The 24,417-nt window shown below is 39.0% G+C and overlaps 1 protein-coding gene across 1 annotated transcript; it reads right to left on the bottom strand.

Annotated features, from left to right (window-relative positions):
• Positions 1 to 336: 336 nt before the first annotated feature.
• ACSM4 (acyl-CoA synthetase medium chain family member 4) lies at positions 337 to 24,076 on the bottom strand. The gene is made up of 13 exons (XM_043914452.1): positions 23,618 to 24,076; positions 21,265 to 21,475; positions 17,913 to 18,120; positions 11,704 to 11,847; positions 10,818 to 10,974; positions 8,599 to 8,678; positions 6,879 to 7,002; positions 6,168 to 6,248; positions 5,929 to 6,030; positions 5,330 to 5,457; positions 5,142 to 5,241; positions 1,904 to 2,023; positions 337 to 746 (listed from the first exon to the last, which is right to left on the bottom strand). The coding sequence occupies exons 1-13, from the start codon at positions 23,816 to 23,818 to the stop codon at positions 660 to 662; spliced, it is 1,743 nt and encodes a 580-aa protein (XP_043770387.1). The 5' UTR covers positions 23,819 to 24,076; the 3' UTR covers positions 337 to 659.
• Between the last annotated feature and the right edge of the window lie 341 nt (positions 24,077 to 24,417).

Below are 24,417 nucleotides of genomic sequence, written 5' to 3'. Positions count from 1 at the left end.
AAAGTAGTTTAATCATAAAAGATGTTTTTATGTCAAATTATGTGTCAAGTCATGTGCATTGTCCAAAAAGTAAAGATACAAATATTAGTTTCTCTTCAATAACTAAAAATTTTTAAGCATTTTATGTCTAATTCAAGTGTTAGATATTTTACAGTGAGTTTGCTTCAAAATGAAGTATATAGTACAGTACTTAATTAAGTTCATTTATTGACTTTTGAATTCTTTAGAGTCCTTACTTTAACAGAAGTGTTTTGATTCACCTTAAAGAATTAGTAGCATATAAATATTTTAAGTAGAACAAATTGTGTCTTGAGCATTTCTCTTAGAATACTTCTAATCTTTATTTTGAATTAATCAGGCACAAGATAAATTCATTGTCCATTATGTTTTTCTAATTAATCATTTGACTCCTGCTATTTTAAACACTACAAGCCATTTATCATTGCCTTTGTTGTTTGGTCATCATCATTTTCTTCCCAAATATTTTTAGATTTTTACTTACTTATTTTTTGGCAAAGTGCAAAACAAAAACTCAGTGGAGTTTTTCATCCAGGAAAGATCGTAAGCATTTTAAGAGGGTAGTCACTGAATTATTGGGAAGCAAGGACTAAAAGAAAGCAGCCCTGTTAACTGCTTAATGCCACTGTGTTCTCGTCAGGCTAGGTTCGACCCCATTCATGGTCTCTTAAAACGTTGCGTTTGATTTTCCCAGTGATTGTCTTTGGGAGTTCTTTAACGAATTCCACCTAGTTAACAGAAAAACATATTATGAGACACTTGATCAAGTTTGCTGTGCCCACTAGTAAAGCATGTGACTTTAAGTGTCTGATTAAGTGTCTATTGACTGTCAGTGTCTGTCATGTTAAGCTAATTGAATGTCTTGGTCACCAGAAACTGTTCTGTTTATATATGAGGACGACAGTGGAGTGCCATCATGCTGGTCTGTAACGCCCATTTGCTTTACAGAAGAACAGTCCCTTTGTTCTATTGCTTTCTCTAGTTCAAACCAGACCTAGGTCTCTACTTCCCCAGGCAGATGGAGGCCACAGCTAAGTGCAAAGAGAAACATCAAGTTAATTCTTGGGTTTTTGACCTTTTAAGAACTGGGTCCTGGAAGTTCTGGGGAGACTTTTTGAAGATGATTTTGAGTATATACAATTTTCCACTGAGGCCCTGACTTGACAGTAAAATACCCTTTTTGCTCTCCCTCAAGATATGACTACTATATTTTAAAATGTCCTCAAACATTTATGAAAAGAAACTAGGCACTGATTAAGTGAACTGAATGGAAATTAGGTTGCTTAGGTTGAAATTAACTACCTTTTAGCTGAAATGATGCCAACTGAAACAATTCTCATGTAGAGGATCAGTCAATATCAACGAATAGGATTCTAGGACTAGAAGGAAATTGTAGTGCCATCTGTGTGTCTTTATACAGATTTGTCCTTAAATCCCTCCTTTGGAGAAGGTTTCAGGAAAAATTCCAGAGTTTCTTTGGATAATATTTTCTTCCTGTCCCTTGAATATGATCCCTTAATACTTAAAGTCACATGCTTTGAATTTAGAAAGGTGTAATAGCCCCAAAGTACTATGATAGATAAGTCATGTGCTGTCTTTGAAAACAATTGGACACTATTTTTCCTCATATGAAATGGGACTGATTAGTCTGATAAGGATCTTTAGTAGTTACTTAGTATTGTAGAGATGACCAAAGATTCTCCTTCTTCAAACATCTGTAATATCCTAATATAAAGTATTTTAAAGCAAAATTCTTAGAGCTAAACTTGAAACAGATGTCTTCTACTTATATAGTGAGTTACTATAAAATCAAAAGCTAATATATGTGCTTACTAGTTTAGATAGTTATTTGGTAACACATTTAACTTTTGGGCACAATACTTGCCTTTCTTGGATACTTGTAAGGGGCAGTTGATTTTTTTACATGATCCTGAAGTTCAAGAGTTAATTTCTCTGGATTGGATGATTTAAAGGGTGCAGATAAAACAACAAAAGCTTTCACTACCTGTAGGGGAAAAAAAGATCAGTTTATATCAATATATTTCTTTTTCAGGCACATCAAAGAGTTTGGAACCAATGCTGAACATCAATACTTAATTGTTTGTTAATAGTAGGTTAAGTAATGCATCTGCATGCTGGAGATCACCTATGAACAAAGCTTGAATACAACTGTACAGTGAGGTTTTGAGGTCTAATTCCATATAAATGGTTTGAGAGTATGAGGAATGCAGTGGTTCAGTAAAGCTAAAGGCTTCATTTTATTTTCATGTCACACTAGTCCAATCAGACTAATCCTGTTTATTAAATAGGCAGTCCTTGATTGACAGGTAGCCACTTATTCCATCATACTTAAGAAGTAGTAGAGGATTATTGGAGGTTTAGAGAATATGTGTTTTGAGAGGGTTTTGAGGAGGCCTGATGGAGAAGGTGTGTATGTTGAGAGATGGACTCAGAAACGACTGATCGACCTATAAAAAGTCTTTCTTGACTATATTTTTTGCTTCTCTTTGTAATACTATTTAAAACCCACTAACTAATAATTACTGAGGTGAATATAAATTATTAACAATTCATACATTGATTCTAATTCATGTTTACTTCTGATGTTCAGCTGAAATAAGTTAGTTATATTGAGAGAAGGAGAATTTGGTGACAGGAGAAAAGCATTTTGGACAACAGGATCCCTTGATCATGGAGGTGATACTGGAGGTATGAGTATGGGATCCACAGAAGGTCAAGTATAATTTGAGCCAGGAATACAGAAAGACATGTGGGAGGATGCTGATAAGCAAAATGTTTCTGAAATTTCAACATAGAGTATATAGGAAACTTGCACGAGGAAAGGAAAATTCTCTCTTCCATACTATTTGACTTCCTCCTAGATCTAAGGCCAGAGTTTCCCTGGTGGCTCAGATGGTAAAGAATCTGCCTGCAATGCAGGAGACCTGGGTTTGATCTCTGGGTCAGGAAGATCCCCTGGAGGAGAAAATGGCAACCTACTCCAGAATTCTTGCCTGGAGAATTCCATGGACAGAGGAGCCTGGTGGGCTACAGTCTATGGGGTCACAAAGAGCTGAACACAACTGAGCTGTGGAAAATTCTTAAAGAGATGGGTATACTAGACTACCTTACCTACCTCTTGAGAACCTGTATGTAGGCCAATAAGCAATGGTTAGAACCAGACATGGAGCAATGGACTGGTTCCAAATTGGGAAAGGAGTCTGTCAAGGCTGTATATTGTCACCCTGCTTATTTAACTTATATGCAGAGTACATCATGGGAAATACCAGGCTGGATGAAGCTCAAGCTGGAATCAAGATTGCCAGGAAAAATATCAATAACCCCAGATATGCAGATGACACTAATGACAAAAAGTGAAGAGGAACTAAAGAGTTTCTTGATGAAGATGAAAGAGAAGAATGAAAAAGCTGGCTTGAAACTCAACATTCAAAAAACCAAGATCATGGCCTCTGGTTCCATCACTTATGGCAAATAGATGGGGAAACAATGAAAGACTTCATTTTCTTGGGCTCCAAAATCACTGTGGATGGTGACTGCAGACATGAAATTAAAAGAACACTTGCTTCTTAGAAGGAACGCTATGACAAACCTAGAGAACATATTAAAAAACAAAGACATCACTTTGCCAACAAAGGTCCATGTAGTCAAAAATATGGTTTTTCCAGTAGTCATGTATGGATGTGAGAGTTGGACCATATAAAAGGCTGAGCGCTGAAAAACTGATGCTTTCAAGTTGTGGAGCTGGAGAGGACTCTTGAGAGTCCCTTGGACGGCAAGGAGATCAAACCAGTCAATGCTAAAAGATATCAACACTGAATATTCATTGGAAGGACTGATGCTGAAGCTGAAACTCCAATACTTTGGCCACTTGATGGGAAGAGCCAGCTCACTGGAAAAGACCCTGATGCTGGGAAAGATTGAAGGCAGGAGAAGAAGGGGGTGACAGAGGGTGAGATGATTGGATGGCATCATTGACTCAATGGATCTGATTTTGAGCAAACTCTGGGAGATAGTGAAGGACAGGGAAACCTGGTGTGCTGCAGTCCATGGGGTCCCAAAGAGTCAGACACAACTGAGTGACAGAACATCAAAAACTAAGGCTACTTTTTGTCATTCCCTGAAGTCCCTTTCATTGGGTCCTAATTAGGATTGTGGGATTTGTTTGGGAACTTGGTCACAATCTCTTATTTGCACTGTTTCTATGAGAAAGTATAGTCTGAATTTCACAACAATCATACATATAGTAAATTCTGCTTTCGCTTGTGCAGTATCTGGTCTTCCCTTTTCAGTAACAGAACCCTGATTTGCCTATGGAGGATTACTTTACCTCTCTGATGGGGTTGACACTAACTCCTACGTCAATGACTGGCATATGATCCAGGTCAAGCCAGATAGCAAAGAGTCTTTGCAAAGACAGCAAAAAGCTGTCTCCTTTCCTGGGGTTGTTAAGCTGTAATTTGTTAAGTGTGTCTGGAGTTTGTTACCATCAGGTGGGAAGAATCTGCCCAAATAACGCCAACATAAGGAACAGTGGAGCAAGAAATAGAGACAAAGTTTTGCTGACATCTCATGGACCCTTGGATGTGTGAGCCAATAGATTCCTTTTTTTAAAAGAAATATAAGTCAGTTTGAGTTGAGTTTCTGTCATTTGCTACTAAAAGAATCTTAAAACATTCCCTTTGGTACACAACTCACTTGTAAAGTTGATTGCCTAGTATATATTGCCATGTGTGTGTCTCATAATGAGTATTACATGACTACTTTTGATTCATTCTTTTTTTTTTTTTTTAAGGGAAGGATTTTTATTTGTTTTCTTCACTTCTGTGCTCGATACATATAGGTCTCAGTAAATTAGTGTTAAGTAAATGTATTCATTTTACATGTAACAAAGGCTGTGTGCCTCCTCAGTTGGTTCAGTCATGTCCCACTCTTCGTGACCCCATGGAACTGTAGCCTGCCAGGCTCCTCTGTCCATGGGATTCTCCAGGCAAGTATACTGGAGTGGGTTGCCATTTCCTTCTCCATGATTCATTCTTTAAAGTGGTTAGATGGACAACTTGAAAATACAAGATTGCCACTTTAATTAGTGACATTCATACTACCTCTCCTCTGACTGGATCGGGACTGCTGACGACAGCTGATTCAACAACCGCTGGGTGCTCAATTAGTGCACTCTCCACTTCAAATGGCCCAATACGGTACCTAGAAGAGGAAAAGAAGCCTTTGATATCTACACCAGGAGATTTCCCCTGGTAAATCGTGACTTCCTAAAAGTAGCAAATGTACATACCCAGAGGATATGATGACATCATCAGCTCTGCCAACAAACCAGAAATAACCATCATTGTCCATCATTCCTCTGTCTCCAGTGACGTAAAAATTTCCTCTTATGGTGGCAGCAGTTTTCTCTGGATTGTCCTATGAATCAAATATAATATTGGGGATTAGTTTGATCAGAATAGAAGAAGGGGTGTGGCACCCATGAAGTGACTAGTACATTTCATTTTCTATTTCTAAAAAAAAAGATTTAAAAAGGTAGTTCCTGGTAAAGAATACAAAAGAATACAAGAGTATAATAAAAAATATTATCTATGCCACCCATTTCACCACATATCTACCTCCCCCCACCCCCTAAAGCCTATCCAGGTGTCCTTTCTGAGGACAACCAAAGTAACTGGTTTCTTTCGCATAGAGTTTAATCTTTACAAAATCCTTAGGAGAGAGATAATTTTTTTTTCATTTTACAGCTGATGAAATAGACTTGGATTTTGTGACTTGTCCAAGGTTAGGTAGCAAAACGTGGGATATGAAATTTGGACCCACGTCTGTATGACTCCCTATTATACTACCTTTTCTATTAAAGTCTATTAAAGTTCTACGTTCTTGTACCACATATTCAGAGAAGAAACAGAAGGGTCGTGTAGATGTTAGCCTGAGGGCGATTTCCCCTTCTTTTCCAGGTGGTAGGATGTTGCCATTTTCATCTATAATCTAGAATGAAAGAAACAATTTAGGTACCTAAAACTTTCTTCTCACAAAATGAAAATGGGTTGTTAATAGTTGTGTAACAAATAGCAGAAATCTGAAATAGTCTCTCTCCTTTATTGAACCAGTTGGGTATTACCCACCTGGACATCGTAGGGTAGTACTCCTTTCCCCATTGAGCCTGGTTTAATTTCTTGTCCTTTCTGATTGGCACAAATTATTCCCTATTAAGAAGATATATTTTATGTCACAATGTAAAAATTCATTTTCTGTAGCTATTAATATATCATGACAATGAAATCCAAGACCTAGTTTTGACTGATTTTCCAAGTATTCAAGCTCATCTTCCAAAATATATTATTTGAGACTAGTAGTTCTCAAACTTGAGTATGTATCAGTTAAAACACATTGCTGGGGCCCCAACCCAGTTTCTCATTCATAGGTCAGGGAGGGGCCATGGTTTAAGAATTTGTATTTCTACCAAATTCCTGGGTGCTACTGATACTGCTGGTTTGAGGACTACACTTTGAAAATCACTCCTTTTGGCTGAGTACCATTAAATGCACCTTAAGTTCTAGTAAGCCCCACTGGGACTCTCTGGGGTCCTTCCCAGTGCATTGGAAAGAGGAGCTATTCAATTTTGAACCTCTTCAATTTCTAACACCTCTGAGACTTATCCTGTGTGAGGAGGCAGGAAAGCCAAGAATAATCATAATTCCCCTTCAGTCAAACCTAGTTGGGCAATTTAGAAGTTTTAGGAAATACCATCACAATTTAGAGCATGATGGGAACACTTCAGGGGCTCGGTTGTCAGTCCTAGGGTTGAAAGGCTAAACTTTGTCCATTAAACATACCACTTCTGTCTGTCCATAGCCCTCATACAGCTCCAATCCAGTTTGCATTTTCCACTGTTCCAGCACCTCTGGATTGAGTGGCTCCCCTCCTGTCAAGCAATGCTGCAGCTTCTTGAATTTATATCTGGAGAGAGAGTTTCACTGAGGTCTTTGGGGAGCAAAATGTGAGTGGCTTTCATTGCCAGATAACTAGGACATTGGAAACAAGCAAAGAATGAGGAAGGGCAAGTTTTAGGAAAGTTCATTCAGAGAATATTCGTTGAGCAACTACTCTTGTCAGACATTGTTCTAGGCACATGGGGTATGTTATGATTAAAACATTTTTTTGGTGGAGTTTACATTTTAGCAGGTTATTCAAGAGAGGAAAATGTTGGAGAAAATGCTAATAATGATATTAAGCACTTATTAAGAGCCAAGAAATATGGCAGCTAATATTAATCAAACATTTATGACATTACAAGGGCTTGCGGAGCACTCTCATAATCTTCACAAACTCTGTTTTACAGATGAAGACATTGAGGTGGAAAAAATGTAAAGAACTTGCCCAAGCCCTCCCAGATGATAAAGAGCAGAGTTGAATAATCTGTACTCTACATTTATCACTTGTCAAGTATCTCATTCACCAAACATGCTGCTGTTGTTGAATTATTACCACAATCCGTGAGGCAGCTCTTAAATATCTCTTATGGATGGAGTTAAGGGAGCCTTAGCAAGGTCCTCTTGAGTGATTGAGATCCACTATTAGGAGCAGAGACTTGCGTGTTTGACTTTGTAGCTTGAGCTTTTAACCAGTGGCTTCCTACTCAATTGTCCAACCAGGTTCATGTGAGAAAGCTTGGAACAGCCCAATTCTAACATAGTGAGGTCCATAATGGGAGGGAGGATTTGGTAGAAAATGAATTGTGCCTATTCAGAATAGAAGTCCTTGAATTAATCTTAAAATTTGAGCAAGATGTCACATTCTGAGGGTCACAAGGAGTTGATTAGGAAACGGGAAAGTTCATGTCTCCTTTATTGTCTCATAGCTATCTCCCTCCTAGACATCCACACCTTGGGGGAACAAAGGATGCCCTTTTACTGTTTGTTTTGTTTTGTCTTTGAAGGATCCAGGTTTAGGGGAGAAGCAGGTGACTATAATGACTTAAATTGTTTCTTCCTTTCTCTCTCCTTATGTATTAAATTCGTGTTAGTTAAATAAATACACTTTGCAACTTCAACTAACGTTCAGGTGATTTGGCTAAGTTGAATATAAGCTTTAAGTCATAAGACTTTATTAACTTCAAGGCAGTATAAATATAGATGTGTGTGTGTGTGTGTGTGTGTTTAGGGCAGGGGTGATGAAAGCGCTGGGATTACAGAACTCTTGTCTCTGGAAAAGTGTTCTGTTGCTCCTAGAGGGTTTCCCAATGATTCTTAAACTGGGGATGTTGGGGGCCAGAGGTGGGAGGTTGCCCTCTAGGAGACTCTTGGTAATGTCTGGAGACATTTTTGATCATCACCACTGATGGAGAGGGAAGTCCTACTGATACAGATTAGTAGAAGGTAGAGGCCAGGTAGAATGCTACAAAGCAAAGGACAGCACTCCATGACACAGAATTATTTGGTTCAAAATGTCAGTAATGGTGAGACTGAGAAACTATCTTGTACTGAAAAGGGGAGATCTGTGTTGCTGGATTATAACTTTTGTTAGTGGTTCAAATGGAGATTTCTGCCCAAATACCTCTTAAGGTCTTTTTGCACAAGCATCCGGTACACGGTGGGAGCACTGCAGAGGGTCGTGATGGGATAAGTGGTAAGCGTCTGGATGATGGAGAAAGACAAAATATCAGCAGTGGTTAATTAAAGGCAATTCTACAACCTCTTCTTTTCTTTCATTGACATGCGATCATCTCATGGAAAAATACCAATAACCTCAGATATACAGATGATACCACTCTAACAGCAGAAAGCAAAAGGAACTAAAGAGCCTCTTGATGAGAGTGAAAGAGGAGAGTGAAAAAGCTGGCTTAAAACTCAACATTAAAAAAACTAAGATCATGGCATCTGGTCCCATCACTTGATGGCAAATAGATGGGGAAACAATGGAAACAGTGAAAGATTTTATTTTCTTGGGCTCCAAAATCACTGTGGATGGTGACTGCAGCCATGAAATTAAAAGACACTTGCTTTGCTGACAAAGGTCCATGTAGTCAAATCTATGGTTTTTCCAGTAGTCATCTATGAATATGAGAGTTGGACCATATAAAAGGCTGAGCACTGAAAAACTGATGCCTTCAAATTGTGGTGCAGCCATGAAATTAAAAGACACTTGCTTCTTGGAAGGAAATATATGACAAACCTAGACAACATTAAAAAAGCTAAGACATCACTTTGCTGACAAAGGTCCATTTAGTCAAATCTATGGTTTTTCCAGTAGTCATGTACAGATCTGAGAGTTGGACCATATAAAAGGCTGAGTGCTGAAAAACTGATACTTTCAAATTGTGAACTCTTGAGAGTCCCTTGGACAGCAAACAGATCAAACCAGTCAAACCTAAAGGAAATCAACCTTGAATTTTCACTGGAAGGACTGATGCTAAAGCTGAAGTGCCAATACTTTGGCCATTTGATGTGAAGAGAAAACTCATTGGAAAAGACCTCAATGCTGGGAAAGATGGAAGGCAAAAGGGGAAAAGGGTGTCACAGGAAGAGATGGTTAGAGAGCATCACTGACTCAATGGACATGAGTTTGAGCAAACTCTGGGAGATAGCGGAGGACAGGGAAGCCTGACATGCTGCAGTCAGTGTGATAGCAAAGATTAGGACACAATTTAGCAACTGAATGAGAACAATTTTAATATTTGTATTTAATATTACATGAAACAGATATATCAATATTATATTAATATATAATTTGTCAATGACATAAGATATTTAGATCTTACACATTTAATATTTTATAAAAAGAATATTTTATTTTAATATTCTCATTTTGTCTCATTGAATATACTAAATAAGAATACTAGTAATGTTATATATAGTTATATGTGATGTTATATTAATATATTATTAAATATTTATATTTACATAACATTTAATACTTTATGAAAGAATATTTCATAAAGAATAAAATATTCTTATTTTATAAATGTTAGTTTTAAAACTGTAAAATTAACTTATCTACTTCAAGTCACTTTACAAATCTGATGTAGAGACCCAAGTTCTTATGTTACTCTAAATTTCTGTGAAAACTCACAAACCATCTCGTCAAACCAGTTGGCAAAATAACAGGGTGAGCATAGCTTTAAGTCACACACAGGTGTGGTGTTTTTAATAACAAGTATTTTGTTAAACTTGATTGATCATTCATGGGGTTGAAAAATAATTGGCCTTCAATCACATTTTTCTAAAGGCTAAAGAAACCGGAGCCATCTGATATCTCATTCTAGCTATTGCTGGCTGAGAAGGATGGATGTGCTTGGTTTCAAGAAGAATATTGGGTTCTGAGAATTAGCAAAGTGAGAAGCATAGGGTGAGGGGAGAATGAAAGGCGCTACTCTGGGAGAAAGGTGACACCATCTTCAATCTTCTCTACACAGGAGTTCGGATTTATCAACTATTGTCTTTGTTTTGCTGAAACAGAAACCAAAGATTTATTTAGACTTGAGACTTAATCTGTTATTTAGAACCAGACTCTCAGGTGGCCACTGATTTAGTGATACTAGCAAATCCTGAACAATTTGAAGCACAAGAGGGGTTCTTATGCTTAAGAGTGTTGTGGGTGTTCCTTCTTCACTCTGTTAAATACATTCTAAACCCAAGTCTCTGGAGACTTTACTTCTTAAAAAAGAAATGATTTTCATAAGCCCAAGAAGTCCTGCATTCTGAGGAATTAAGTCTCTATGGTTTGGGGAAAGACGAGAGAAACCTAACTATATGTAATTTGAAGTAGTGACTTACATCCAGGAAAGTGTCGGTGTCAAACTGGGCCATCCGATGCACAAAGACACAGGCTCCATGAAGCCAGGAGGAAAACATACTACCAATGGCAGCCTTGATCCAGCCAGTGTCAGACATGTTCCATATGATATCTGTGGACTTCAGGTCTAGCCAATACCTAAGTGATATGGGGAAGCAACAAAACAGACCAAGCTGAAATAAAACAAAGAAACAGGAAAGCAAACAAAGTTGTGTCCTTAAGGAATGGCCTTGCCTTGGAACCTCAATGGCTATGGAGAAGGATCACAAGAAGCCCCACGGCCGGATGAGCAGCACTACCTCTCATTCTTGTTAGAGGACTTTTCAGAATCTTAGGTAGTCTGAGAGTAGAGTGGGAGTCTGGGTTTGGCATGGTTTTCTGAGTTTGTCCATTGAGGTGACAACTATTTACTGAGCAAATATTCTATAATAGACATTGTTCTATAGCAGAGGGCAAGAAAGATCAGATTTTTGCCCTTGTTTTAGGGATATAGATAGTCAATAAGTATATAAATAAATATCATAATTTCAAATAGTGATAAGTGCTATGAGGAAAATAAAATTGGGTAATGTGATAGTTTTAGGACATCTTGGAAGGCCTTTCTGGGTGGGCAGGTTTACTTGGCCAAAAGGAGAAGGAGCCAGACATGCTATTGTGGGGACTGAATCAAGGTCATTCTTAAGTTCTGGCTTGACCAGTTGGTTAGATGGTACAATTTCCTGAGTTAAGACATTGAGAGTTCTATTTTGTAGATGTTTCATTGGAAATAGCTAATAGCCATACAAGTAGAGATGCCAACTAGGCAAATGGATATACATGTTGGCAGCTCAGGGGATAATTAAAAAAAAAAACAGTTTTCCTCCTTACCTTCCACAGAGGGTATACCCAATTCCCAGGCTGCTCTGAGAGTGCTGGGCCATCTTGGGAGAGCCTGTGGTCCCACTGGTGAAATAAATGGCCATTGGTTCTTGACTTCCTGTCTCCACACAGTTGTGGTCTGCAGAGGCAGTTCTGTAAAGTATGGGCCCCAAGATGATGACTGAACATGGCAGACCAGTTTAGCTCTGATATTTCTTTTGCTTTGCTACTTATGTCTTCTTGACACCAGAACATAATCCAAAGCCTCCCTGAGAGAAATTTCTCAAGAAAACTTATAGGGACTTCGCAGCTGTGCTGCAGGGCTTGTGGGATCTTAGTTCTACATCCAAAGATTGAACCTGTGCCCTCAGAAGTGAGGGCATAAAAGCTTAACCATTTAACCACTAGTTCAGTTCAGTTGCTCAGTCGTGTCCGAGTCTTTGCGAGCCCATGAACTGCAGCACGCCAGGCTCCCCCATCCCTAGGATTCTCCAGGCAAGAACACTGGAGTGGGTTGCCATTTCCTTCTCCAATGCATGAAAGTGAAAAGTGAAAAGTAAGCAGCAGTAGCAGCATCTCCCTATAAATAGCCAAGATACCTTTCAATATCAATAACAACAGGATATTATTTCATTTACTTAAACATTTTCCCCTAAGCACTTTTTTTTATTCATAAAATTAAAAATATGTATTGAATCTTTGTAAATTGTTATTAAGATTTATAGGAAGATCTTTTGGTATTTGAATTAAACTGTTTAATTGTTTTATTCAATATCTTCAATATTGCAGGCAGACATATATAGCATCCTATTTTTCTTCCCTGAAATTGATAAAACTCTGATTTTGTTCTAGTATTAGGCAATCATGTGCTTCAGGGGAGGCTGTTTTCTATATACCTACGGGGGGTGGGCGGTGAATCTTGATTAGCTTAAGTCAGTAATGGTAATTTCTTCCCTTAGTAATTACTGAGTTGCTGCTGCTGCTGCTAAGTTGCTTCAGTCGTGTCTGACTCTGTGCGACCCCATAGACGGCAGCCCACCAGGCTCCCCCGTCCCTGGGATTCTCCAGGCAAGAACACTGGAGTGGGTTGCCATTTCCTTCTCCAATGCATGAAAGTGAAAAGTGAAAGTGAAGTCACTCAGTCGTGTCCAACTCTTAGTGACCCCATGGACTGCAGCCCACCAGGCTCCTCCATCCATGGGATTTTCCAGGCAAGAGTACTGGAGTGGGGTGCCATTGCCTTCTCTGAGTTACTGAGTTAGGAATGGGCATAAGATGCAATTATGTCAAAGGGATTTAAAAGCTTTATGAGACATATTTCCTTGTTCTAAAGAGTCACGAGGGAGGAATACTGCCTCCCCCTACCCCATTCATCTTGCTTTTTGACCTTTGGATATTGTTGCAAGAGTACTTGATGTCTGGAACTAGCCTAGCCATGTTGGGATCACAAGAGGGATTATCATCCACACTGAGGATGGCATGATGGAAAGATGAATGAATCTAGGTCCATGCTATCTTCAAAAAACATTGAATTAACCAATTCTCATTCCATTCTACCTCTGTACTTCTTATTTGTAATATAATAAACTTGTATTGTTTAAGCCATGCTTACTTGGGTCTTCTATTGCTAAAGCTAAGAGCATTTTAACTGATAATAATATCTGTGTAATATTGTCTGCATAGACAGCCCCCCAGATTCCTTCCATCCAAACATGCCTCACTGAGGGATGGAGCCTGTGTCCTCTCTCCTTGAATCTGGGCTGGTCTTAAGATTTGCTTTGACCAACAGAACATGACAGAAGTTGTGCATCTTCTCAGTCTAAGCCACAAAGGTTTTGTAGTTTCACTTTTCACTAGAACACAGCCACCACATAAAAATGTTCAGACTGTCCTGCTGGAGAGACAGGGCATGTGTGGGAGAAGGGAAATGTTTAGCTAACACCAAAGTCTCAGACTTCTGAGTGAACCCACTTGGATCCTCCAGCTCTAGTCGAGCTGATGTGGAGCAGAGATAAATTGCTTCTGCTGAGACCTACATGAATTTCTAACCCACAGAATCTAAGCAATAAAATGTTGTTTTACATCACTAACTTTTGAGTTGGTTTGCTACTCAGTATTTGATACCCAATAGAACACCTATGGATTTTTGAAACTCACATACCGTATTTTTAAAATCTCAGGTTGAAGGATACCATTTTAACCCATGCTAATTAGATTAAGATTGCCACTGAAAATTTAAAACAGTAAGGATTAATGATATAAACACATACTATATTGTCAAATATAGTTTCATGAAATATTAATGTGGTTTTCTGGGTAACTTGCCTATCCCACCCCTCGTCCCCAACTCCCCAAATAAAAATAGACCACTCAATTGTATTGGCTTTTTCAGTAAAATATATGGTGAAATTGGTATGTGTTGGACTGGAGAAAGGGGAATTTCATCACAGTATCTGATACAAACAAGCAAACAAAAACAAACCAAAAAAGCCCAACTCATCTTTGAATGCTTCTTAATCTAGTATGTAAAACTTTTGATATAAAGCTTTTGATTTTTAAAACAAAGAAACATTATAATCTGTGAGTGACAAGTAGATTTTCAAGCAGGGTTTCCACTGTATGACTTGTATCTTTCTTTGCATACCTGAGTTATATATATAATCAGTTTTTTGGAACTGATTATATGCTGATGATTCCAGATTTATATCTTTACCTCCTTGAGCCCAAGACTCAAATATCTACTACTTGCTACACATTTGTTTGTTCTTAGTCCCCTCAATCCATGGCTCAGACAGTAAAGAATCTGCCTGCAATGTGGGGGACCTGGGTTCGATCCCTGGGTTGGGAAGATCCCCTGGAGGAGGGCATGACAACCCACTCCAGTATGCTTGCCTGGAGAATTCCCATGGACAGAGAAGCCTGGCAGGCTACAGTCTGTGGGGTCTCAAAGAGTAAGACACTACTGAGTGACTGAGCACACAACTTTAAACTCTTTCTCCAGCTGATAGTATCCCACCCACTAAGTCATCTGAGTTAAAAAGCAGAAGATTCCTGCCTTCGTTCTTCATGTCCAATCAGTCTCCAAATCCTTCTAGTTCTTTCTTTAGCGTGCCTCCTTCTCTCAGTACACTCATCAGATCTTGGCCTTAGAATCTCATCATTGCTCCCCTAGATAAGCCTTTCAGATGGTCTCTCTGATTCCAGTTTGGTTCTATTCAAATTTATTTTTTTATGCAGTTGCCAGAGAAATCTATTTAAAATTACAAACCGACCTTGACACTTCACTTCTTAAAACTCTTCATTGGCTTCCCTTGTTCATGTGTGTATTAGTTGCTTAGTCGTGTCCGACTCTTTGTGACCCTGTGGACCGCAGCCCACCAGGCTCCTCTGTCCATGGAATTCTCCAGGCAAGAATACTGGAGTGAGTTGCCATTTCCCCCTCCAGATCCTTTGTTCATAGGGTAAAGTTAAAAATTTAGCATACATATTCAATCTTTGGGCTTCCCTTGTAGTTTAGCTGGTAAAGAATCCTCCTGCAATGCAGGAGACACTGGTTCTCTTCCTGGGTTGGGAAGATCCACTGAAGAATGGATAGTCTACCAACTCCAGTATTCTTGGGCTTTCCTGATGGCTCAGCTGGTAAAGAATATGCCTGCAATGTGGGAGTCCTGGGTTTGCTCCCTGTGTTGGTAAGATTCCCTGGAGAAGGGAACAGCTACCCACTCCAGTATTCTGTCCTGGAGAATTCCAGGACTGTATAGTCCATGGAATCACCAAGAGTCAGATCTTTATATGAGAGGCCATTATCTGGCCTCTGCTTGCTCTTCTGGCCTCCACTCTGACTTCATATTTTATTTTCCAGCCACCCCAAACTGCTTGCAGTCCTTTCTTTGCACATTTTGGGATTTTCTTTGCCTCCATACTTTTGTTCATACAGTTCTTCTTCCTGGAACACTGTTTTAAGCCCCTTGTGATCAGAATCCAGGGTCTTGAGCTGAAGGGAAGGGTCCTTTTTATTAGGACAGGAAAAGAGAAATATCATTCAGACCCATAATTTTAACTGTTTCCCCATTCTAGTATAATATTCTGGAAAATGTTCATGAACGTCTATCCATGGGAGACAGAAGTAGAGTGAGAAACCTTAAAGTGAACTCCCAGAAGATTGACTCTAACCAAGTGAAATAGTCCTAATTAGGGCTGTGTGTGGTTTTCTGAGAGAACAGCCAGTTGTTGGCAATTTATGGCTCTTTTTTCCTTAGCTTTTAGAGAAACAATCCATGGCAGTTGTCAAGTTATGACACTCCAAAGTTGCTGGTTTGGAGTGAGGATTTCTTTTACCTTGAAAAATACTCCCCAAATGTATAAATTTCAATTTGAAATTCATGTGAGTTCAAAGCTCTCTGTCTCCTGTGGATTTTGTGACACTTTAAAGGTTTTCTGGGGACTCAACAGAATGTGGCAGAGTTGTTTAAGACAGGAGTCTTGAAAGTGGGGGACCTTGCTGCCCAGGAGTGTATGCAAGATGACTGGGATGAGAAGAAAATAGAATTTCAAATTATATATATTTTAGAATTCATTCTTTAAAATAATTATTTTTTTATATTTGTGTGGTGCACAAAAGTATGTGTATATAATTTATAAATAAATAAATACATATGTATTAGGGGAGTGTGTTAAAAATATTTTACTGAGGAATATGAATATTCAATTGAATAACACTACCTTAGGGAATTATTGCACAGGTGAATGGCTTTATTAACTTGAGACTAATAATAATTATAATTACTATAAATCTTACAGAGTGATTACTCTGTGCCAAGCATTATGCTAAAAACTTCACATGCTTCATCACATGTGATTTTTCTACAACTCAGTGGGGTAGATACTATCATATCCTTATTTTATGGATAAGACTCAGAGCTTTAGAGATGTTATTTGACTTAACCAGAGGTACTCAGTTTATGAAAGACACAAACAGCATTCTCTGGCATAGCTGTGGGAAAACATTTTGGGTTTGATCAACAGGGTTTGGTTTTGATTACTAGTAAAATTTTATTCCAGCAATGGAAACTACCTTTATTCAACAGAATTTATATGTCTTCTTTTTATAAGCTAATCAAAAATATTTTTTAAAAAAACATAAGCTACTTAACAGCTCTTTGAAGGATAATACATTTAATAAACATTTTACTCCCTTTTTTACAGTTTAGGAAGCACTTTCTTGCTTATTAGCTTATTTTATCCTCAAAACAACACTTGAGACATGTGCATCCCCATTCTACATATAAGGAAAACTGAGGTTAAGTGTGCTGTTTTGTTCAATCCTCAGTAAGCATTTCTTAGGGCCCAACCAAATGGTAGGAACTAGAAATAGAGTGATCAAATAGACAAATAGTGCCTTTCCCTTCTTGGAGCTTACTGTTTAGAACAGGGATGGAAATTTTTTTCTGTAAAGACCCAGATAATAAATATCTCAGGCTTTGGGGGTCATAGAGTCTCTGCTGTAGCCACCCAACTCTGTTCTTATAAGATGAGAGCCACTCTAGACAATATGTACACAAATGGGTGTGGTCATGTTCCCACACAACTTTCTAAAAGTGAGTGCCATGCCAGAATTGGGTCCTCATTTGTCAACTGTAGAGGCGAAAAATAGACAGTAAATACAGGGACAAATGAGGGGATATGATATTTAGAGGGTGATGAGTACTATGAAGAAAACAACAGGATGATGTGGTAGACTGGCTTGGAACTCAACTCTAGACATGGTGGTCAGAGATAGTCTCACTGAGGATAAAACATTTGAGTTCAAATTTGACAGGAAGTCATCAACTGTGAAAAGGACTGAGGAAGAGAATTCCAGGTAGAAAAATAAAACAAAAAATAGCAAGTGCAAAGGCCCTGAGGTGGACCACATTTAAGGAAAAAAAATGGTGGCCAGAGTCTAGGCAGTGGGAGTTGTGGGAGATGTGCTCCAGGACTGAGGCAAATGCTAAGTCAGGTAGGACACTCATCTCAGGCCCTGGTAAAAAGGAGGGAAATGGAAGCAGAGCTACATCCTTTCTCTGTCCTTAAAACGTTTTTATTAGGTGATGTTTTCCTGAGAAGGAGCCTGGATCAACCCACAGTATGCAAGAGTCCTGGGAGGCTAGGAGACTCTGAGATGTAGTTGTGACTGGTGTTATTGCTGGCACTGGAAGTGATGTGGGGAAAATACTCACTGAAATAACTCTGGGAAGCTGAGCCACCCATTCTGGCTGTGTGGAGATACCAGGAGTTTGGTCTTCAAGTCTGGACACTCTGACACAATGGATTCCACTGCTGGGATCACCTCGTCACTGGCCACAATGCACTTGGCTTTAGATGCTCGCAGCCGATAGAGGATGTCTTTTGCTGTCAGCTGGGTTGTTCCTGGCATGAAGACAAGCCCTGGGAAAGAGACAGGGCTCTGAATAGACTGTGGACTGTGGAGACTTGGGCTTTGTGCCTGCGTGGCAAATAGCTGCAAAATCTAAACTTCAGCTACCCTTGTCTTGGTCTCCAGGGACATCCCACAGGACCATGAAGTCTCTGAGAGATCCTTAGAGCACTGGCTTCAGAGTCCAACAGTCCCTGGATCTAATCCCATCCTTGTAACATACTTGCTTTGTGACCTTGAACTTATTCCTTCATCTCTCTGTGTCTTCCTTTCCTTCTTTGTAAAATGGGGAAACTAATAGTAATTCTGGCATATGGTAAGCAGTACGCTGTTGTTTAGTTGCTAAGACATGTCTGACTCTTTTTGCCACCCCATGGACTGTAGCCTGCCAGGCTCCTCTGTCCACAGGATTTCCCAGGTAAGAATACTGGAGTGGGTTGCTATTTCCTTCTCCAGGGGATCTTCCAGACTCAGGGATGGAACCCGCATCTCCTGCATTGGCAGATGATTCTTTACCATGAGCTATCATAATGGTGGGCTATTATTATGTACCATTTTTAATGGAACATTTGAGTCTTGTTATATAACACTTAAACAGTACTTTACATTTTACAGCACTTTACAGGTTTGCATTTTCATGAACATCAACTCATCCAGTCATTTGAACCTATGGTTTCCAAATTGAGTTTGGCAAGATTATCCATTCGGGATAAGAGAAGAAATTAGAATTTAAAAAGTTTATTGGAGATATGGAATTCTGTTTATGACTTTATCTCATTTTTGTATATATTTTATAATATATATACTGTATTAGCAAAGTAGAACAACTTAAATAACTACATCCAGGTGGGAGTACATGTGTCCCAAGAATTTTTATTGATAAATTGTATAACCAAAAAAACTTGGAGACCACTGTTTTAAGCAACTGTGTAAATCAATGAAGTTATTTCCATTTGATGGATTATGAGCCAAGCAAGTGGCAGAGCCAGCCCTCAAACCTGGGTTTTCTCAGTGGTCTGTGTTCATTGACATATGTCTACATTGCTTTGGCAATGTTTAATTTATTCCACTTTTTCACATAATTCTAAACCCTGGCCTGTGATGGGCCTGATTTTAAAGTACTAGTTCATTGTGATAAGAACATATATGGGAGAATTACATGAAAAACAGAGGGGAAGTGGTTTGCACTTTCTAAAGCAGATCAATGGCGAGAAAGTGGAATGTATGTAAAGCATGACAAACAGCCACTACCATTTATTATGTAATATATGCCTGGTATCTCACTTAAAATTAATCCCAGCATATAGATGACAACTAGCCCAGGGGCTGTAAAGTAAGTGGCAGAACCAAGATTCAAAGATACACTTCCCAGACTCCCAAGACCTGTGTCATGAACCAGACTCCTTATTTCTTGGCGAGTTCCCTGAAGTAGGCTAAATAGGAAGATATGGAGTTGAATTCCTAGTAAGGAAACTTTAATTACTGAATATATTTTAAAAGCTCTTACATGTCATCCCCTCTTGAGAAGATGAATAAATATTTGATGTGATAGGAAGTTAATCAAGAAAATATCTCATCATTCACTCAATATAAAAATAAAAGATTATTTTGCAAACCGCTTGTTCTTAGGGGCTCAGAAATTATTAGTACTCTTGGTGGATTTGTGATGTGGATGTATTCAATGGATAGCTTGGGGGTCAGGAGTAAGTTCTTTTCTAGTGGATTTCAGATTTTTACGCTTTACAACAAAAGCAAAGTATTTAGCTATGTGGTGCATAGTACTAGTATCTCAGTGTTTACTGAGATTTAATTATTCTGAACTTGAAAACATAATCCTCAGCTGCTTCTTTAACATTTAATTAATTGTACATTTTTGACCATTCTGCTTGTGGGTTTGTTTTTAATCTCAGCATTTCACAAATGGCATACATTAGGTTAAGTAATATTAGTATATTTTTAAGACAAATAAAACCTTTAATCTCTTCCCAACCCACAGTTGGTTTCACATTTGCAAATTCCTTTTTATAGTGAATGTAAAAATAATTTTATATATTGCTATTTTTATGTAATATAGGCAATGATAGCATTTTTCAACACTATTATGAAATCCTTAAAATTATTCTTTTAATGACATTCCAGCAAATTGAGGCATCATAATTTCAATTAGCAATAACCACGCCTCCACTAAACTTCATTCTCAGCTAGTTTTTAAGTTATTTAATAGTTCCTGTATAGTTTTTTCCATTTTTTCCTATTATTAATGATATTGTAACAAATGTTTTCATGTTCTGTATAGTAGTATATCTTTTGGCATTCTTGTTTATTTTGGATTGACTTATAAACATTTATGTTATGTGTGCAAACTTTTTCAGTAAAAGGCCAGATAGTAAACATTTTAGGCTTTGTGAGTCGTCCCATTTCTGTTTCAATGAGCAGTTCTGCTGATGTAGTGCAAAAAGAGCTATAGACAATATGTAAATGAGTGAGCATGGCTGTATTCCATGAAAACTTTAAAGCTTTATTTACAAAAATAAATGGCCAACTCCTAGGCCATGGTTTCTGCTGAACTCTGTCCTAGAAAGGAAAAGATTTCTGTAGAAATTTTACTAGGGTACATTATACATTACTACTGTGGGAGAAAATGTGTCATTTAATACATTAATTTTCTGGAAAGAGACAAAGGTTTTCCAGCTGGAATCTACAACCTTAGTCTTAAAAGTCATTTTGTTATGAAGTCCATTTTTCTTCCTTTTGTACTTCTATGTCAGGGAGAGTACAAATATATTCAGAGAAGTAAATTCTGGAGCATCTGAATGAACACATCATAACCAGCACTGCAAAGAGGTATTGGTACCCACATTTGCTTTTATAGAGTTTTGTGTTTAAGTCTCAGTTGCATAGCTTTCTAGCTGTGTGACTCTGGGCAAACTTAACCTTTCTGAACATCAATTTCCTTTCTCGCAAAATGGGCATCAATAATACTTACCTCTTGAGGTCATGTTTTATTATTGCATCATGATTGCTTCTAATTTCAACCCAACTTTTCTGTTCTTTGTAAGCATAATTTCAGTCAGGACTAACAATTCAGAAAAACCTCTACTTTCAGTCTTTTTCTTTTTCTGCATGATTTAGAAATGTTAAATATTGGCACTGACCTGTTCTCATACACGCCACGCTTATGAGCCACCACTCTGGGATTCGGGGAAGAATCACGGCCACTCGGTCTCCTCTCTCTAAACCACAGGGCTTGGTGAGCACATTGGCAGCCTTTCGGGACAAGCAGCCCAGTTCTCCAAAGCTCCATTTCACCTCATCCCCTTTGCCATTCACCCACCACAGGGCTGGGTTGGCTGGTCTCTCTCCTGTCTAGGTATGCATAGGTACATGGGAAAGAGGGGAGAAGGCTTGAATGGGTGGTCATCAAGTAGATGGGACATCCTCGGCATCTTTCCCTCAGCACTCGTGCTGGTGGGGTCCAGTAACAGCACCCAGTTTGTCTGTGGGGGAGCCACTGTTCTCTCAAATCCCGCCTTGTTGAGAGAACCCATCAGGGTGCCCATCCTCCCCTGATCAATGTGTGGGCCTGTGACCCAAGTTGGGCCAATCACACCTTCTGTCCCTAATTTAGAGTTTTCTGAGAAGAACAAAGAGATAAAAAATGGTTGGAGCAAAATCTGTCTATTGGCGCTTGGTGCTTATGCATCTGTCCCGCTTCCCGTCCTTGTGAAAACTCCAGCTTCCAACCCAATTTTGTGAGCTCTCCCACATTCCTTTGATAAATTTCTTTCTTGTTTAGGACTTCCCTAGTGGCTCAGACGGTGGAGCATTTTCCTATAATGCGGGAAACCTGGGTTCAATCCCTGGGTCTGGAAGATCGCCTGGAGAAGGAAATGGCAACCCACTCCAGTACTCTTACCTGGAAAATCCCATGAACGGAGGAGCCTGATAGGCTACAGTCCATGGGGTCGCAAAGAGTCGAACACAACTGAGCGACTTCACTTTCCTTTTTTTCTGGTTTAAGTTAGATTCTCTTCCAATCAAAAGCCAAAATGAATGGACTAAGGCTGATTAGGAACTTAGCGTTTTTTACCCAAAAGGCCAAGCTATGGGTTTCATAGGTAACCGAGAACAAGATGGAGGGCCTTTGTGGAAGGAGCTTGATTGCTTTCTGGAGCAAATTTCTTATACATGATTCTAGAAGTCTATACTGTAAAATCTCTTTGCTTTATGTATTACTTGGGGGAAATATTACTCCCCTTTTCTTCCCCTATCTGGAAAGCTCCCCTTATCTTCCCTAGTTGGAAGCCCAGTTCTCATTTCACTTCTTTGGTCAAGTCTCTCTTAGCTCCCACTTCTGCTCCTCTCTGACTTCTTTATGTTCCTGCAGCTTTGTATGCACATTCCCGTTTATTCCATTAAACTTTGTGATATCATAGATGCATCCCTATCCAATGGATTAAAGCTCTGTAAGATCGGAAGCTGGTTCATTTACCTTTGAACTGGTGAACTTGGATAAGTAGCTTAACTTCTGCAGGTTAAGTTCCTTATCTGCAGCCCCCTTATCTCAGGGTGGTGACGGGGATTTGATGAAATAATATAGATCAGTATTTCTCAATCGTTAGTTATTTGAGTATCACTATTTTGCCAGATCTGTCTACACTTGTGCTATTGTTCTTTGTATTCTTTACGTTGTTGATTCATTTTTACTTGTATCCTTTACTTAAGAAGGAAAATATGTTTAATTATTAATACCACCATAATGGGAAAATCAGTACAACTTGCTAAAAATGGGTTACTGAAAAATATATATGTGTACTGAAAACAAAATATGTCCCTAAATTTTATCTAGAGATTTTCATCTTCTACCTGCGCTCTCTGTTCAAAAGTGAGTGCATCAAATATGAGAGCTGCTAAAGACAATAGATTTGAAGGAAGACTGTCCATTCTACTTAATAGGAAGAATTAATTCCACATATTCAGTACACTGTACATCTAGTATATATTCTGAAGCACAGGCCCTTGCAGTGCACTTTGGTAAGCATTGATGAGTAAAATGTTCAGCTTAGTGCCTGACTGGGAGTTGAGGGGTCAGTATGCAGGGACCTTGACCCGGGGATACACTAAATAGTTCATAAAACTCATTGCTTTTTCCTTCTCAACCTCTGCTTCTGCACCAATGACTATTCATAAAACCAAAGCTCAAATTACTGCTTTTTGTGCCCAACCCAAACAGAAGAATTGGAGAACAAAGAGCTGCTATGTGCAACTTGGGGAAAATGAGGGGAAAGAGGCATAATTCTTTGAGTAACTGTAATGACGGGGGCTGAGGATAAAGACATACAAAGCTGAGGTGCAAAGTTCTCCCCTGGAGAGAGAGAAGGGCAATTGGAAAACAAAGAAAACCAAAAGGTATGAAAGAATGGAATTAAAAATGGCCACAGAACAAGGAATGGAAGGCTGAGAGATAGGTACACACCAAGCATTTAAAGGAAGCTCATCATCATATACCTTCTCTTTTTGGGACCACTGGTCCAGCACATCCCCAGCAAAGTTAAAGTTCTTAGGCAATGATCTCTCGCAGCGATTTATGGCTTCAAAGTCGGCAAGAGTCAGTGGTGCCCCCGGCTGGTGACTTTTGTGAAAGCGCTGGCCAGAGGGCTTTGTGAGCCAGACGAATCTGAATGTCTGGTAGCGGAAAAAAATCTTCATGGTTCCAAAGGGCTTTGTTAGCTTGTGTGGATGTGGAAATACTGCAGTCTGTGGGGAAAGATTGGTGAGGAGTGTTAGTCTCTTCCCATGCTCTGTGGTGAGATTGGGAAATGGACCTGTAGCTGTGTACCCTCAGGAGTTTGGAGAACACCTGAAACACCCCATCTTTCTTCAGAGCTGAGGATTTAGCCCCTGACCAGTCCTCTACTACTAGACTCTTCCTCTTCATTCTGTTTGTGACCAGGTTAATCTTAAAAATAACAGCAACAGCAGCCCACAACTATAGAGTTGTCAAGCTCCTATCTTCTGTTCCTACCTTCTTCCCAAACACATGATAGACAAATAGAATATTTGCTGCCTGGATTGACATTCAAGAGCTCCTTCTGTCTGCCTCATACTCTGTTCTAACTCTATCTGCTAAGTCTTCTCTTGAATTTCCTCTTCCAGTAAAGCAGCCCACTCACTTTTCATAAATGTCTGTTCCCACCACTTAGATTTGACCCATCATTCCCCTAGTTTCTGGGCCACACTACCTGCCCTCATTATAGCTCTTTAGAAACCTTGGTTTAATTATTGGATCAGCTGTTTTCCGGCTGTAG

This window comes from Cervus elaphus, chromosome 10 (genome assembly GCF_910594005.1).
Source record: "Cervus elaphus chromosome 10, mCerEla1.1, whole genome shotgun sequence".
NCBI classification, from domain to species: Eukaryota; Metazoa; Chordata; class Mammalia; order Artiodactyla; family Cervidae; genus Cervus; species Cervus elaphus.
The sequence above is the reverse complement of the archived record's forward strand: the minus strand, read 5'-3'. Positions and strand labels throughout refer to the sequence as shown.